This window comes from Pristiophorus japonicus, chromosome 21, assembly GCF_044704955.1.
Source record: "Pristiophorus japonicus isolate sPriJap1 chromosome 21, sPriJap1.hap1, whole genome shotgun sequence".
NCBI lineage: Eukaryota > Metazoa > Chordata > Chondrichthyes > Pristiophoridae > Pristiophorus > Pristiophorus japonicus.
The window spans coordinates 62,397,584-62,411,829 of record NC_091997.1 but is presented as its reverse complement, the minus strand read 5'-3'; the positions used below and the strand labels follow the sequence as shown (position 1 = coordinate 62,411,829).

General features: G+C 57.4%; 1 protein-coding gene across 1 annotated transcript in view; it reads right to left on the bottom strand.

Moving 5' to 3' along the window:
- Positions 1–14,246, bottom strand: part of fam189a1 (family with sequence similarity 189 member A1) — a 56,499-nt gene that overhangs the window by 366 nt on the left and 41,887 nt on the right. Inside the window, exons 3-5 of the mRNA XM_070863942.1 lie at positions 4,903–5,013; positions 4,281–4,412; positions 1,604–1,711 (exon numbers count right to left, since the gene is read on the bottom strand). Coding sequence (XP_070720043.1) covers positions 1,604–1,711; positions 4,281–4,412; positions 4,903–5,013 — 351 coding nt within the window. The remainder of the gene's footprint in view (positions 1–1,603; positions 1,712–4,280; positions 4,413–4,902; positions 5,014–14,246) is intronic.

The window sequence follows — 14,246 nt, the reverse complement described above, 5'->3', positions numbered from 1 at the left end:
CATGACAGTTTAAATAAAATAAATAAATTATTAAATAACGCCTTTCAAAGCACTTCACACCCAATGGATCGGTTTCGGAGGACAGTCACGGGCTGTGGCCAGAATTGGTATTACAAGATCTGGTGCTGGTTGAAGGAGAAATTTTGGTCATGGATAACTCCCCTGCTCTTCTTCGAATAGCACTATGGGATGTTTTACATCCATCCGAGAGGGAAAACAGGGCCTCATCCAAAAGACGACAGCTCCGCCAGTGCAGCACTCCCTCAGTACTGCCCCTCCGACAGTGCAGCACTCCCTCAGTACTGCCCCTCCGACAGTGCAGCACTCCCTCAGTACTGCCCCTCCGACAGTGCAGCACTCCCTCAGTACTGCCCCTCCGACAGTGCGGCGCTTCCTCAGTACTGCCCCTCCGACAGTGCGGCGCTCCCTCAGTACTGCCCCTCCGACAGTGCGGCGCTCCCTCAGTACTGCCCCTCCGACAGTGTGGCACTCCCTCAGTACTGCCCCTCCGATAGTGCGGCACTCCCTCAGTACTGCCCCTCCGACAGTGCGGGAATCCCTCAGTACTTCCCCTCCGACAGTGCGGCGCTCCCTCAGTACTGCCCCTCCGATAGAGCGGCACTCCCTCAGTACTCCCCCTCCGACAGTGCGGGAATCCCTCAGTACTTCCCCTCCGACAGTGCGGCGCTCCCTCAGTACTGCCCCACCGACAGTGCGACGCACCCTCAGTACTGCCCCTCCGACAGTGCGGCACTCCCTCAGTACTGCCCCTCCGACAGTGCGGCGCTCCCTCAGTACTGCCCCTCTGACAGTGCGGCACTCCCTCAGCACTGCCCCTCCGACAGTGCGGCACTCCCTCAGTACTGCCCCTCCGACAGTGCGGCGCTCTCTCAGTACTGCACTGGAGTGTCATGCAAGGCTCTGGAGTGGGACTTAAACCTACAACCTTCTGATTTAGGGGTGAGAGAGTTACCCATGAGCTAAGGCTGAGACTTTTAATAACAATGTAAAAGAGTTTGGACCAGGACTGGGGCCTGCTCAGAAAACTGGGTCACTTACACACTTCACAAAAGGGACAGTGTCTTGCTGTGATTCGCAGCTGACTGAATTAAAGGGCTCTCCTTCCTTCAGGCCACTTCTACCCATCACATCCGATTCAGCTGATGAGACAGTGAGAGTTTGTGGTATTGTAAGATCGAGTTCTATGGATGGATTGCATCAAATCAGGAGTCATCGTACTGTCTCGTACTCTAACTCATTCGGCCAAAAAACTATGTAACTCCTCACCTCTCCCCCACCCCCGCGCCCCCCCCCCCCCCCCCGGCTCAAAACTACTCAAAACCTTCACTGAAAAAACATGCCCTGCCTCCCTTTTTTTGCTGGAGGCTGCGCTGGGCATTCTGAACTGGCAAAGGGATTTGAGCTGCAGGAGGTTGGTTCGGTGTGCAGGAGTGGACCGAGGACCCTGTGCAAACTCACTTAATATACAATGGATCGCAGCAAGGCAGTAAAGAGCCAGCTCCTGCAGGGATAGTATGCAGACAGGGCGATACACACAGGCTCATTAGAAATGCTGCCACTCCAATAATGAACAGACACTTACCATCTGCAGAATATCAGCCGTGACCATCTGCATACAGCACATGGCGGTAGCCAGGCCACACACGATGGTAGAGATGACATTCAGTGCACAGATGCTAAATAAAAGATCCTGTGGAGAGAGGTGCCAGGATGTTCAGCTCTGCACAAACAGCAAGCACTGCGCAGACTAAACATATTTAATGGCCCACTGGCCCTAAATAATCAGCACTGCTCACCCAGTTCTTAATAAAAGTCCAATGTCTAACTGAGACTCTGGGTAATGTTCGAATGACACATCGTGCGGTCTCCAAACATTACTGTGTGATCCCACTTCGACTGGTGTCCAGTGTCGGGCCTGGTGTCCAGTGTCAGGCCCGGAGTCCAGTGTCGGGCCCGGAGTCCAGTGTCGGGCCCAGTGTCGGGCCCGGAGTCGAGTGTCCAGTGTCAGACCCGGAGTCCAGTGTCGGGCCCGGAGTCGAGTGTCCAGTGTCAGACCCGGAGTCCAGTGTCCAGTGTCAGACCCGGAGTCCAGTGTCCAGTGTCAGACCCGGAGTCCAGTGTCCAGTGTCCAGTGTCAGACCCGGAGTCCAGTGTCCAGTGTCAGACCCGGAGTCCAGTGTCCAGTGTCAGACCAGGAGTCCAGTGCCAGGCCCGGTGTCCAGTGTCCAGTGTCCAGTGTCCAGTGCCGGGCCCGGTGTCCAGTGTCCAGTGTCGGGCCCGGTGTCCAGTGTCCAGTGTCCAGTGTCCAGTGTCCAGTGCCCAGTGTCCAGTGTCCAGTGTCCAGTGTCCAGTGTCCAGTGTCCAGTGTCCGGTGTCCGGTGTCCAGTGTCCAGTGTCCGGTGTCCGGTGTCCAGTGTCCAGTGTCCGGTGTCCAGTGTCCAGTGTCCAGTGTCCGGTGCCGGGCCCGGTGTCCAGTGTCCGGTGCCGGGCCCGGAGTCCGGTGCCGGGCCCGGAGTCCGGTGCAGGGCCCGGAGTCCGGTGCAGGGCCCGGAGTCCGGTGCAGGGCCCGGAGTCCGGTGCAGGGCCCGGAGTCCGGTGCAGGGCCCGGAGTCCGGTGCAGGGCCCGGAGTCCGGTGCAGGGCCCGGAGTCCGGTGCAGGGCCCGGAGTCCGGTGCAGGGCCCGGAGTCCGGTGCAGGGCCCGGAGTCCGGTGCAGGGCCCGGAGTCCGGTGCAGGGCCCGGAGTCCGGTGCAGGGCCCGGAGTCCGGTGCAGGGCCCGGAGTCCGGTGCAGGGCCCGGAGTCCGGTGCAGGGCCCGGAGTCCGGTGCAGGGCCCGGAGTCCGGTGCAGGGCCCGGAGTCCGGTGCAGGGCCCGGAGTCCGGTGCAGGGCCCGGAGTCCGGTGCAGGGCCCGGAGTCCGGTGCAGGGCCCGGAGTCCGGTGCAGGGCCCGGAGTCCGGTGCAGGGCCCGGAGTCCGGTGCAGGGCCCGGAGTCCGGTGCAGGGCCCGGAGTCCGGTGCAGGGCCCGGAGTCCGGTGCAGGGCCCGGAGTCCGGTGCAGGGCCCGGAGTCCGGTGCAGGGCCCGGAGTCCGGTGCAGGGCCCGGAGTCCGGTGCAGGGCCCGGAGTCCGGTGCCGGGCCCGGAGTCCGGTGCCGGGCCCGGAGTCCGGTGTCGGGCCCGGTGTCCGGTGACGGGCCCGGTGTCCGGTGACGGGCCCGGAGTCCGGTGCAGGGCCCGGAGTCCGGTGCAGGGCCCGGAGTCCGGTGCAGGGCCCGGAGTCCGGTGCAGGGCCCGGAGTCCGGTGCAGGGCCCGGAGTCCGGTGCAGGGCCCGGAGTCCGGTGCAGGGCCCGGAGTCCAGTGCAGGGCCCGGAGTCCAGTGCAGGGCCCGGAGTCCAGTGCAGGGCCCGGAGTCCAGTGCAGGGCCCGGAGTCCAGTGCAGGGCCCGGAGTCCAGTGCAGGGCCCGGAGTCCAGTGCAGGGCCCGGAGTCCAGTGCAGGGCCCGGAGTCCAGTGCAGGGCCCGGAGTCCAGTGCAGGGCCCGGAGTCCAGTGCAGGGCCCGGAGTCCAGTGCAGGGCCCGGAGTCCAGTGCAGGGCCCGGAGTCCAGTGCAGGGCCCGGAGTCCAGTGTCGGGCCCGGTGTCCAGTGACGGGCCCGGTGTCCAGTGCAGGGCCCGGTGTCCAGTGTCGGGCCCGGTGTCCAGTGTCGGGCCCGGAGTCCAGTGACGGGCCCGGTGTCCAGTGACGGGCCCGGTGTGCAGTGCAGGGCCCGGTGTCCAGTGCCGGGCCCGGTGTCCGGTGTCGGGCCCGGTGTCCGGTGTCGGGCCCGGTGTACGGTGTCGGGCCCGGTGTACGGTGTCGGGCCCAGTGTACGGTGTCGGGCCCAGTGTCCAGTGTCAGTGTCAGGCCCAGTGTCCGGTGTCAGGCCCAGTGTCCGGTGTCAGGCCCAGTGTCCGGTGTCAGGCCCAGTGTCCGGTGTCAGGCCCAGTGTCCGGTGTCAGGCCCAGTGTCCGGTGTCAGGCCCAGTGTCCGGTGTCAGGCCCAGTGTCCGGTGTCAGGCCCAGTGTCCGGTGTCAGGCCCAGTGTCCGGTGTCAGGCCCAGTGTACGGTGTCAGGCCCAGTGTACGGTGTCAGGCCCAGTGTACGGTGTCAGACCCAGTGTACGGTGTCAGACCCAGTGTACGGTGTCAGACCCAGTGTACGGTGTCAGGCCCAGTGTACGGTGTCAGGCCCAGTGTCCAGTGGCGGATTCAGCAGAGCCTTACCTTTAAAGTCAGGCGCACTGTGCTACACTCTCGCACAGGGTTGAGTTTCAGCGTCTCACTGAAGGTGCTGCAGCCTGTTGCCTGCTCCTGGACCTCGCAGCAAACGCAGACCCCATCGCTGTCAAACTTATACTGCCAAATAAAACAGATGAGAGGGAGCAGCTACAAGACATGGAGTTACACATTGCACAGCCCTTTTCTGCCATTGTCCTGCCCAGTTACATACTTTGTCCAACGCATTCTGAAGCTCAGTCAGTGAGTATATTCAAGACAGAGGTCGATTAGATTTTCAGATATTAAGGGAATCGAGGGATATGGGGATAGTGCCAGCAACTGGAGTTGAGGTCGAAGATCAGCCATGATCTTATTGAATGGCGGAGCAGGATCGAGGGGCCGAATGGCCGACTCCTGCTCCTATTTCTTCTGTTCGAGCTCCCTCCAATTCCACTCCCGTCATAATCTGTATTGAGTTTCGAAATAAAAAATGACCATCTTGGCGAGTTACCAAAGTTCACCCGATGCCCATCACCCGGTGCTACCAATACACGGTGAGTTGGTAAAGTTCACGATTACCCTGACCCTGAACCCAGCCCCCGAGGCCAGATGCGGGGCTCTGACGTACCAGCTGACATTCCTCCAGGGAGATCACCATCTGAGCGTTCTGACAGGACAGGATGGAACCAGCCAGATTCAGCATCACACACACGGCCGATAGCAGCATGAAGAAGGTAATCTGTGGGCAGTGAACACAACATTAAACTGTTTGCACCCCAAGAAATTCACACCGATTGGGAGGCAGCAGCTGCAACTTGACCCAGATTCTTTGAGAACTGTGGACCCCAGAACTCTGCAGTAGTCCACATTCACCGGCACCGACAGGTCACTCACCGGCACCGTCTGGTCACTCACCGGCACCGACAGGTCACTCACCGGCACCGACAGGTCACTCACCGGCACCGGCAGGTCACTCACCGGCACCGGCAGGTCACTCTCCGGCACCGGCAGGTCACTCTCCGGCACCGACAGGTCACTCACCGGCACCGACAGGTCACTCACCGGCACCGGCAGGTCACTCACCGGCACCGGCAGGTCACTCACCGGCACCGACAGGTCACTCACCGGCACCGACAGGTCACTCACCGGCACCGACAGGTCACTCACCGGCACCGACAGGCCACTCACCGGCACCGACAGGCCACTCACCGGCACCGACAGGTCACTCACCGGCACCGACAGGTCACTCACCGGCACCGACAGGTCACTCACCGGCACCGACAGGTCACTCACCGGCACCGACAGGTCACTCAGTGGCACATGTTGCAATGCCTTGGGCCTGGGATTGTATACAGCTTGTATAAGGGTTACTGAGCCCTGTTACAGTGTGGTTACACACAGTGGGAGGCTGTGAGTTGAGTCCTGTCCTACACAGTGATCTGAAGGAGCAGAGTGGTGGCCCAGCTCAGCAGGCTCTGTGGCCCCCGGCTTGTGAGCACCATCGGAGCAGGCCGGGGAGCAGCATGGCAGCATACCACTCCAGGGAGCAGCGCGTGCTGGAGCAGGGGAACAACGGCAGTGAAAAGGGACGTCATCAAGGTCCAGGTCGGTGATTGGCGCGTGGGCAGGTACAGCAGGAGCGGCGAGAGATTGTACAGCGACATGATCGGGGCCCAGGAGAGGCGAGGGCCCAGGGGCAGCACGGCCCAGCCCACACTGCGATATGTGTGGGCACTAGGTCCGTGCAGCAGAGCTGGTGTCCAGTCATCTTGGTTAACCCTTGCCACTGGACCAAGACCTAGCTCCGTCAAGCCCGTGTGGTGGCTGGTGTGCAACGGTCACCACACGTTAAAAAAATCCACGCACAGGCATCTTCCACCCTTCTGGATGTAGTTCAGGATCTGGAATTTTAGGTCCTTCAGTGAAACACTTGTGAACTTTTTGACGTGGAAGCAAGTCATCCTCGACTCGAGGGACTGCCTATGATGAAGATGACGCAGTGAGTCATAAACCCCAGCCAGGCCCATCAGGCAACTTCCCCACCGGAGCTCAAACCAAACTAAATAAAAACATAGAATGTGCAGCGAGAACGGCCAGCCAGTCCCTCTCCATCCCGATCATCCATCGTAGGCTTCCCGCCTACAATCCCAGCTGAATCCCACCCCGAAGGAACATTAACTTCCTCCCCTCATAAAACCAAGCAGCGTTGTTAAATAGCTGTACAATGCTCAATCGTCAGCGGGTATCAAACCCGACCCTTTTTAATGGTGCCGATCCACCCTGAATCAAGATCCTTCTCTAGAAGTTTGGTCCATACATCCAGCATCCTGTGGGAGGGGGGGGGGGACTATTGTCTGTTCTCAGGCCTTGCTGAAGGCTGTGCAGTTTGTACTTTGTCTTCTCGACTCATGGAAACATCCTGCTCCTTTTCTCTGACGCTAATCATTTCCATAGAACATTCATTCACCACAACAATCATTCTGGGCGTCCCACTGCAGGATCAACAGACAATCTCAACTGAGGGAGTGATGCAGTGCTGAGGGAGTGATGCAGTGCTGAGGGAGTGATGCAGTCCTGTGCTGAGGGAGTGATACAGTGCAGTGCTGAGGGAGTGCTGCAGTGCAGTGCTGAGGGAGTGCTGCAGTGCTGAGGGAGTGCTGTGGTGCAGTGCTGAGGGAGTGATGCAGTGCAGTGCTGAGGGAGTGCTGCAGTGCTGAGGGAGTGATGCAGTGCAGTGATGAGGGAGTAATGCAGTGCTGAGGGAGTGCTGCAGTGCTGAGGGAGTGCTGCAGTGCTGAGGGAGTGCTGCAGTGCTGAGGGAGTGATACAGTGCAGTGCTGAGGGAGTGATACAGTGCAGTGCTGAGGGAGTGATACAGTGCTGAGGGAGTGATGCAGTGCTGAGGGAGTGATGCAGTCCTGTGCTGAGGGAGTGATACAGTGCAGTGCTGAGGGAGTGATACAGTGCTGAGGGAGTGATGCAGTGCAGTGCTGAGGGAGTGATGCAGTGCAGTGCTGAGGGAGTGCTGCAGTGCTGAGGGAGTGATGCAGTGCAGTGATGAGGGAGTAATGCAGTGCTGAGGGAGTGCTGCAGTGCTGAGGGAGTGCTGCAGTGCTGAGGGAGTGATACAGTGCAGTGCTGAGGGAGTGATACAGTGCAGTGCTGAGGGAGTGATGCAGTGCTGAGGGAGTGATGCAGTGCTGAGGGAGTGATGCAGTCCTGTGCTGAGGGAGTGATGCAGTGCAGTGACGAGGGAGTAATGCAGTGCTGATGGAGTGCTGCAGTGCTGAGGGAATGATGCAGTGCAGTGATGAAGGAGTAATGCAGTGCTGAGGGAGTGCTGCAGTGCTGAGGGAGTGCTGCAGTGCTGAGGGAGTGATACAGTGCGGTGCTGAGGGAGTGCTGCAGTGCAGTGCTGAGGGAGTAATGCAGTGCTGAGGGAGTGCTGTGGTGCAGTGCTGAGGGAGTGATGCAGTGCAGTGCCGAGGGAGTGATACAGTGCAGTGCTGAGGGAGTGATGCAGTGCTGATGCAGTGCTGAGGGAGTGCTGTGGTGCAGTGCTGAGGGAGTGACACAGTGCAGTGCTGAGGGAGTGATACAGTGCAGTGCTGAGGGAGTGATACAGTGCAGTGCTGAGGGAGTGATACAGTGCTGAGGGAGTGATACAGTGCAGCGCTGAGGGAGTGCTGTGGTGCAGTGCTGAGGGAGTGCTGTGGTGCAGTGCTGAGGGAGTGCTGCAGTACAGTGCTGAGGGAGTGATACAGTGCAGTGCTGAGGGAGTGATGCAGTGCAGCGCTGAGGGAGTGATGCAGTGCAGTGCTGAGGGAGTGCTGTGGTGCAGTGCTGAGGGAGTGCTGCAGTGCAGTGCTGAGGGAGTGATACAGTGCAGCACTGAGGGAGTGCTGTGGTGCAGTGCTGAGGGAGTGATACAGTGCAGTGCTGAGGGAGTGATACAGTGCAGTGCTGAGGGAGTGCTGTGGTGCAGTGCTGAGGGAGTGATACAGTGCAGCGCTGAGGGAGTGATACAGTGCAGTGCTGAGGGAGTGCTGTGGTGCAGTGCTGAGGGAGTGATACAGTGCAGCGCTGAGGGAGTGATACAGTGCAGTGCTGAGGGAGTGCTGTGGTGCAGTGCTGAGGGAGTGCTGCAGTGCAGTGCTGAGGGAGTGATACAGTGCAGCGCTGAGGGAGTGATACAGTGCAGTGCTGAGGGAGTGATACAGTGCAGTGCTGAGGGAGTGATACAGTGCAGTGCTGAGGGAGTGATACAGTGCAGCGCTGAGGGAGTGATACAGTGCAGTGCTGAGGGAGTGCTGTGGTGCAGTGCTGAGGGAGTGATACAGTGCAGCGCTGAGGGAGTGATACAGTGCAGTGCTGAGGGAGTGCTGTGGTGCAGTGCTGAGGGAGTGATACAGTGCAGTGCTGAGGGAGTGATACAGTGCAGTGCTGAGGGAGTGCTGTGGTGCAGTGCTGAGGGAGTGATACAGTGCAGTGCTGAGGGAGTGATACAGTGCAGTGCTGAGGGAGTGCTGCACTTTGGAAGGTGCCGTTTCTCAGCGAGATGTTAACCTGCCGCCCTTCAGGTGGATATTAATGGTTCCAGGACATTAATTGATGAGGAGCAGGGCACCCCACCAGTGTCCTGGCCAACATTCTTCCCTTAACCCACACCAGCAAAAAACAGATTCGCTGGGCATTCATTTTACTGCTATTGTGGGTTCACACCATGCACAGAATTGCTACAGTTTCTGTTTACATCGCAATCGTCACTGAACTTCTGAGCAATTCACTGTCTGAAGCACTTTACGAGGTTTGGATAGATAAGATGCTGAGTAAATCTGGGATTAGATAAAATTACCCGCTGTCTAAACACATGCTGTCTGCGACTATATGCTAACGAGAGTGTTTTTCTGCTGCAACTCATTAACCTTTCCACCCTGAAAACGCTTCAGTAAGACAGTCTCCAACACTTGGTCAGACGCTGCTGTTCATTAGATCCACGGTCGAGACACAACCGATTATTATGTGACCACACAAGTCCCAGCTGACTGATGAGTTCCTCCATCACCATAATTAGCTGCCCTCCCGACATATTCTGATGATGTATTTTATTATGAGTGACACACAAAGGTTAAGAGGTGAGTGGAGAATTTCACTGCAATTAAGTCAGGCTGCCGATAACTCCAAGTGATTCTCGGAGAACCAACAGCTGCTGATTCCCCCTCAGCCAGCGGTACCGAGCTCCAGTGTACAACTCTCTCTGCCACACAGGCTGGCATTAGCACACAGTGTGGCTCAATCCTGGCACATTCACACCGGTTAATCAGATTCTGCTTTGGCAGAAAGTCACAGTGAAGATAGTGGAGCACGGCAATCCTCACTGACACTGTGGGCCCGTGCTGTTAACTGATGGTGGCCAGAGTCCTGCCTGCACTGCACCTCGGGCAAAGGGCGAAGATTGCTCCCGATCATCGCCCACAATCCCTGCTCCCGATCCCTGCTCCCGATCACCGCCCACAATCCCTGCTCCCGATCACCGCCCACAATCCCTGCTCCCGATCACCGCCCACAATCCCTGCTCCCGATCCCTGCTCCCGATCACCGCCCGCAATCCCTGCTCCCGATCCCTGCTCCCGATCACCGGCCACAATCCCTGCTCCCGATCACCGCCCGCAATCCCTGCTCCCGATCCCTGCTCCCGATCACCGGCCACAATCCCTGCTCCCGATCACCGCCCACAATCCCTGCTCCCGATCACCGCCCGCAATCCCTGCTCCCGATCACCGCCCGCAATCCCTGCTCCCGATCCCTGCTCCCGATCACCGGCCACAATCCCTGCTCCCGATCATCGCCCACAATCCCTGCTCCCGATCACCGCCCACAATCCCTGCTCCCGATCACCGCCCGCAATCCCTGCTCCCGATCCCTGCTCCCGATCACCGCCCACAATCCCTGCTCCCGATCACCGCCCACAATCCCTGCTCCCGATCACCGCCCACAATCCCTGCTCCCGATCACCGCCCGCAATCCCTGCTCCCGATCACCGCCCACAATCCCTGCTCCCGATCCCTGCTCCCGATCACCGCCCGCAATCCCTGCTCCCGATCACCGCCCGCAATCCCTGCTCCCGATCACCGCCCACAATCCCTGCTCCCGATCACCGGCCACAATCCCTGCTCCCGATCCCTGCTCCCGATCACCGCCCACAATCCCTGCTCCCGATCACCGCCCACAATCCCTGCTCCCGATCCCTGCTCCCGATCACCGCCCACAATCCCTGCTCCCGATCACCGCCCACAATCCCTGCTCCCGATCCCTGCTCCCGATCACCGCCCACAATCCCTGCTCCCGATCACCGCCCGCAATCCCTGCTCCCGATCCCTGCTTCCGATCACCGCCCACAATCCCTGCTCCCGATCACCGCCCGCAATCCCTGCTCCCGATCCCTGCTCCCGATCACCGCCCACAATCCCTGCTCCCGATCCCTGCTCCCGATCACTGCCCACAATCCCTGCTCCCGATCACTGTCCAGTGAACGTAACTAGAAGCTGTGGACATGCAGTGAGGACAGGCTCAGGGTGGATTGTGACAAAGCCGTGTACCACCCCATGAACTGTTGACACTTACTGTTTAAGAACAGAATAGGAGCAGGAGTAGGCAATTCGGCCCCTCGCGCCTGCTCCAATAAAATCATGGCTGATCTTCTACCTCAACTCCACTTTCCTGCACTATCCCCATATTCCTTGATTCCCGTAATATCCAAATAGCTATCAATCTCTGTCTCGAATATTGAAAAGAAAAGAAAGACTTGCATTTCTATAGCACCGTTCACCACCACCGAATGTCTCATCGCACTTTACAGACAATGAAGTACTTTTGGAGTGTAATGTGGTAAATGTGGCAGCCAATTTATGCACAGCAAGCTCCCACAAACAGCAATGTGATAATGATCAGATAATCTTTTTGTGTTATGTTGATTGAGGGATAAATATTGGCCAGGACACTGGGGAGAACTCCCCTGCTCTTCTTCGAAATAGTGCCGTGGGATCTTTTATGTCCACCTGAGAGAGCAGACGGGGCCTCGGTTTAACGTCTCATCCGAAAGACAGCACCTCCGACAGTGCAGTGCGCCCTCAGCACCGCACTGGGAGTGTCAGCCTAGATTTTTGTGCTCAAGTTTCTGGAGTGGGACTTGAACCCATAACCTTCTGACTCAGAGGCGAGTGCTGCCCACTGAGCCGTAGCTGACACTACTCAAAGACTGAGCCTCCACAGCTCTCTGGGGCAGAGAATTCCAAAGATTCACAACCCTCCGAGTGAAGAAGTTTCTCCTCATCTCAGTCCTAAATGCTGGATCCCTTATTCTGAGACAGTGACCCCTGGCTCACTGGCCAGGGGAAACATCCTCCCTGCATCTACCCCATCAAGCCCTGGAAGAATTTTGTATGTTTCAATGAGATCACCTCTCATTCTTCTAAACTCTAGAGAATATCGGCCTAGTCTACTCAATCTCTCCTCATAGGGCAATCCCTCCATCCCAGGAATCAATCTGGTGAACCTTTGTTGCACTCCCTCTATGGCAGGTATATCCTTCCTTAGGTAAGGAGACCAAAACTGTACAAAATACTTTTAGGCATCTAAAAGAAGATTAGGCACCAGCTCCTTCAGGAGAGGAGAGGAGCAGAAACGGGAAGAGTAACTAAAAAATACAGACTTGGCAAAAATACAAGAAAAACACATGAAAAATCACTGCAAAGTCTATAGGCTGTGGTGCCTACATTTCAAAATGTAAATCCTTTAATAGTCAGGTTCAGCTCTGGCTTGCCACTGGTCACACAGGGGGGGGGGGCAGAGGTCACACGGGGGGGGGGCACTGGTCACAAGGGGGGGGGGGCACTGGTCACACGGGGGGGGGGGCACTGGTCACACGGGGGGGGCCACTGGTCACACGGGGGGGCCACTGGTCACAGGGGGGGGGCACTGGTCACAGGGGGGGGGCCACTGGTCACAGGGGGGGCAGAGGTCACAGGGGGGGCAGAGGTCACACGGGGGCAGAGGTCACACGGGGCAGAGGTCACACGGGGGGCAGAGGTCACACGGGGGGCAGAGGTCACACGGGGGCAGAGGTCACACGGGGGGCAGAGGTCACACGGGGGGCAGAGGTCACACGGGGGGCAGAGGTCACACGGGGGGCAGAGGTCACACGGGGGGCAGAGGTCACACGGGGGGCAGAGGTCACACGGGGGGCAGAGGTCACACGGGGGCAGAGGTCACACGGGGGCAGAGGTCACACGGGGGCAGAGGTCACACGGGGGCAGAGGTCACACGGGGGCAGAGGTCACACGGGGGCAGAGGTCACACGGGGGCAGAGGTCACACGGGGGCAGAGGTCACACGGGGGGCCACTGGTCACATGGGGGGGCCACTGGTCACATGGGGGGGCCACTGGTCACATGGGGGGGCCACTGGTCACACGGGGGATGGGTACTGGTCACACGGAGGGGGCAGAGGTCACACGGGGGATGGGTACTGGTCACACGGGCAGGGGGCACGGGTCACACGGGGGATGGGTACTGGTCATACGGGGGATGGGTACTGGTTTCTGCCTGGTCCTGTTTGCTGAATATATGTGTTTTTGATTAATTAATTTATTTAATGACTGTTTATTCCTACACCCTGCATTAAATCTGTAGCAATGCGTACAATTACTATCACTTAAAGAAGAAGCTGATCCATTGCTGTAAACAGAGGTGTCTGTGTTTTTGAAATCTCCCACCTTGCCTCGTGCCATTGCTCTCTCTGTATTAGGGACAATGGGTCTTTCATTTTGAAATCCCCAGTAGCCCGTGACAGCCCTGGACACCGGGAACAGAGAATTCCCTGTGCCCAGCATCAAGGCGAAAATAAGAGACACAACAGATTTCATTCTGAGAACATTAACCTGACCCTCTCTCCATCGCTGGTCACCTGCTGTCTATTTCTGGCCAATCACCAAGTGTCAGAAGAGACACTCATCCTTGCAGCATGCAATATAAAAAAATCACATTTAGTCCAGCTTCTCACGTCCATACAAAGCAACACGGATATTACTGATGGCATCAGACAAAGCGCGTGGCTTAAATCAGATTCACCGCCTGTAATAGGTGCCTCTATAGTAACTCCACAAGTTTATGGAATACCAAACAGCTCTTGGCTTTTGTTGCCAATGGCTGCAGCCGAAGTAATCACTGTGTGAAACATCCAGAGGTGTTTCAATGATGAAATAAGATAGTAGTTAAATAAGAGAATAATTATGTTACGTTTTTACACACTTGTTCATGGATATGTGAAATTTAACAAGAAACAGAAGCAACCAATGCTGGAAATAAAAAGCTGGGTTAATAATTTAAGTTAAAACTCTTTGACGAACATAGGATATACGGCACAGAAACAGGCCATTAGTCCCAACCAGGCCACGCCGGTGTTTATGCTCCACTCGAGCCCCCTCCCGTCTTTCCCCATCTAACCCTATCAGCATAACACTCTATTCCCTTCTCCCCCATACGCTTGTCCAGCCTCCCCTTAAATACATCGATACTATTCGCCTCAACCCCTCCCTGTGGCAGCGAGTTCCACATTCTCACCCCTCTCTGGGTAAAGAAGTTTCTCCTGAATTCTCCATTGGATTTCTTGGTGACTGTCTGATATTGATGGCCTCTAGTTATGCTCTTGCCCACAAGTGGAAACATTCTCTCTGTATCCACTCCATCAAAACCTTTCATCATTTTAAAGCCCTCTATTAGGTCACCCCTCAGCCTTCTTTTTTCAAGAGAAAAGAGACCCGGCCTGTTCATCCTTTCCTGATATGTATACCCTCGCATTTCTGGTATCATCCTTGTAAATCTTCTCTGCCACCTCTCCAGTGCCTCTATATCCTTTTTAATAATACGGCAACCAGTACTGCATACAATACTCCAAGTGTGGTCTAACCAAGGTT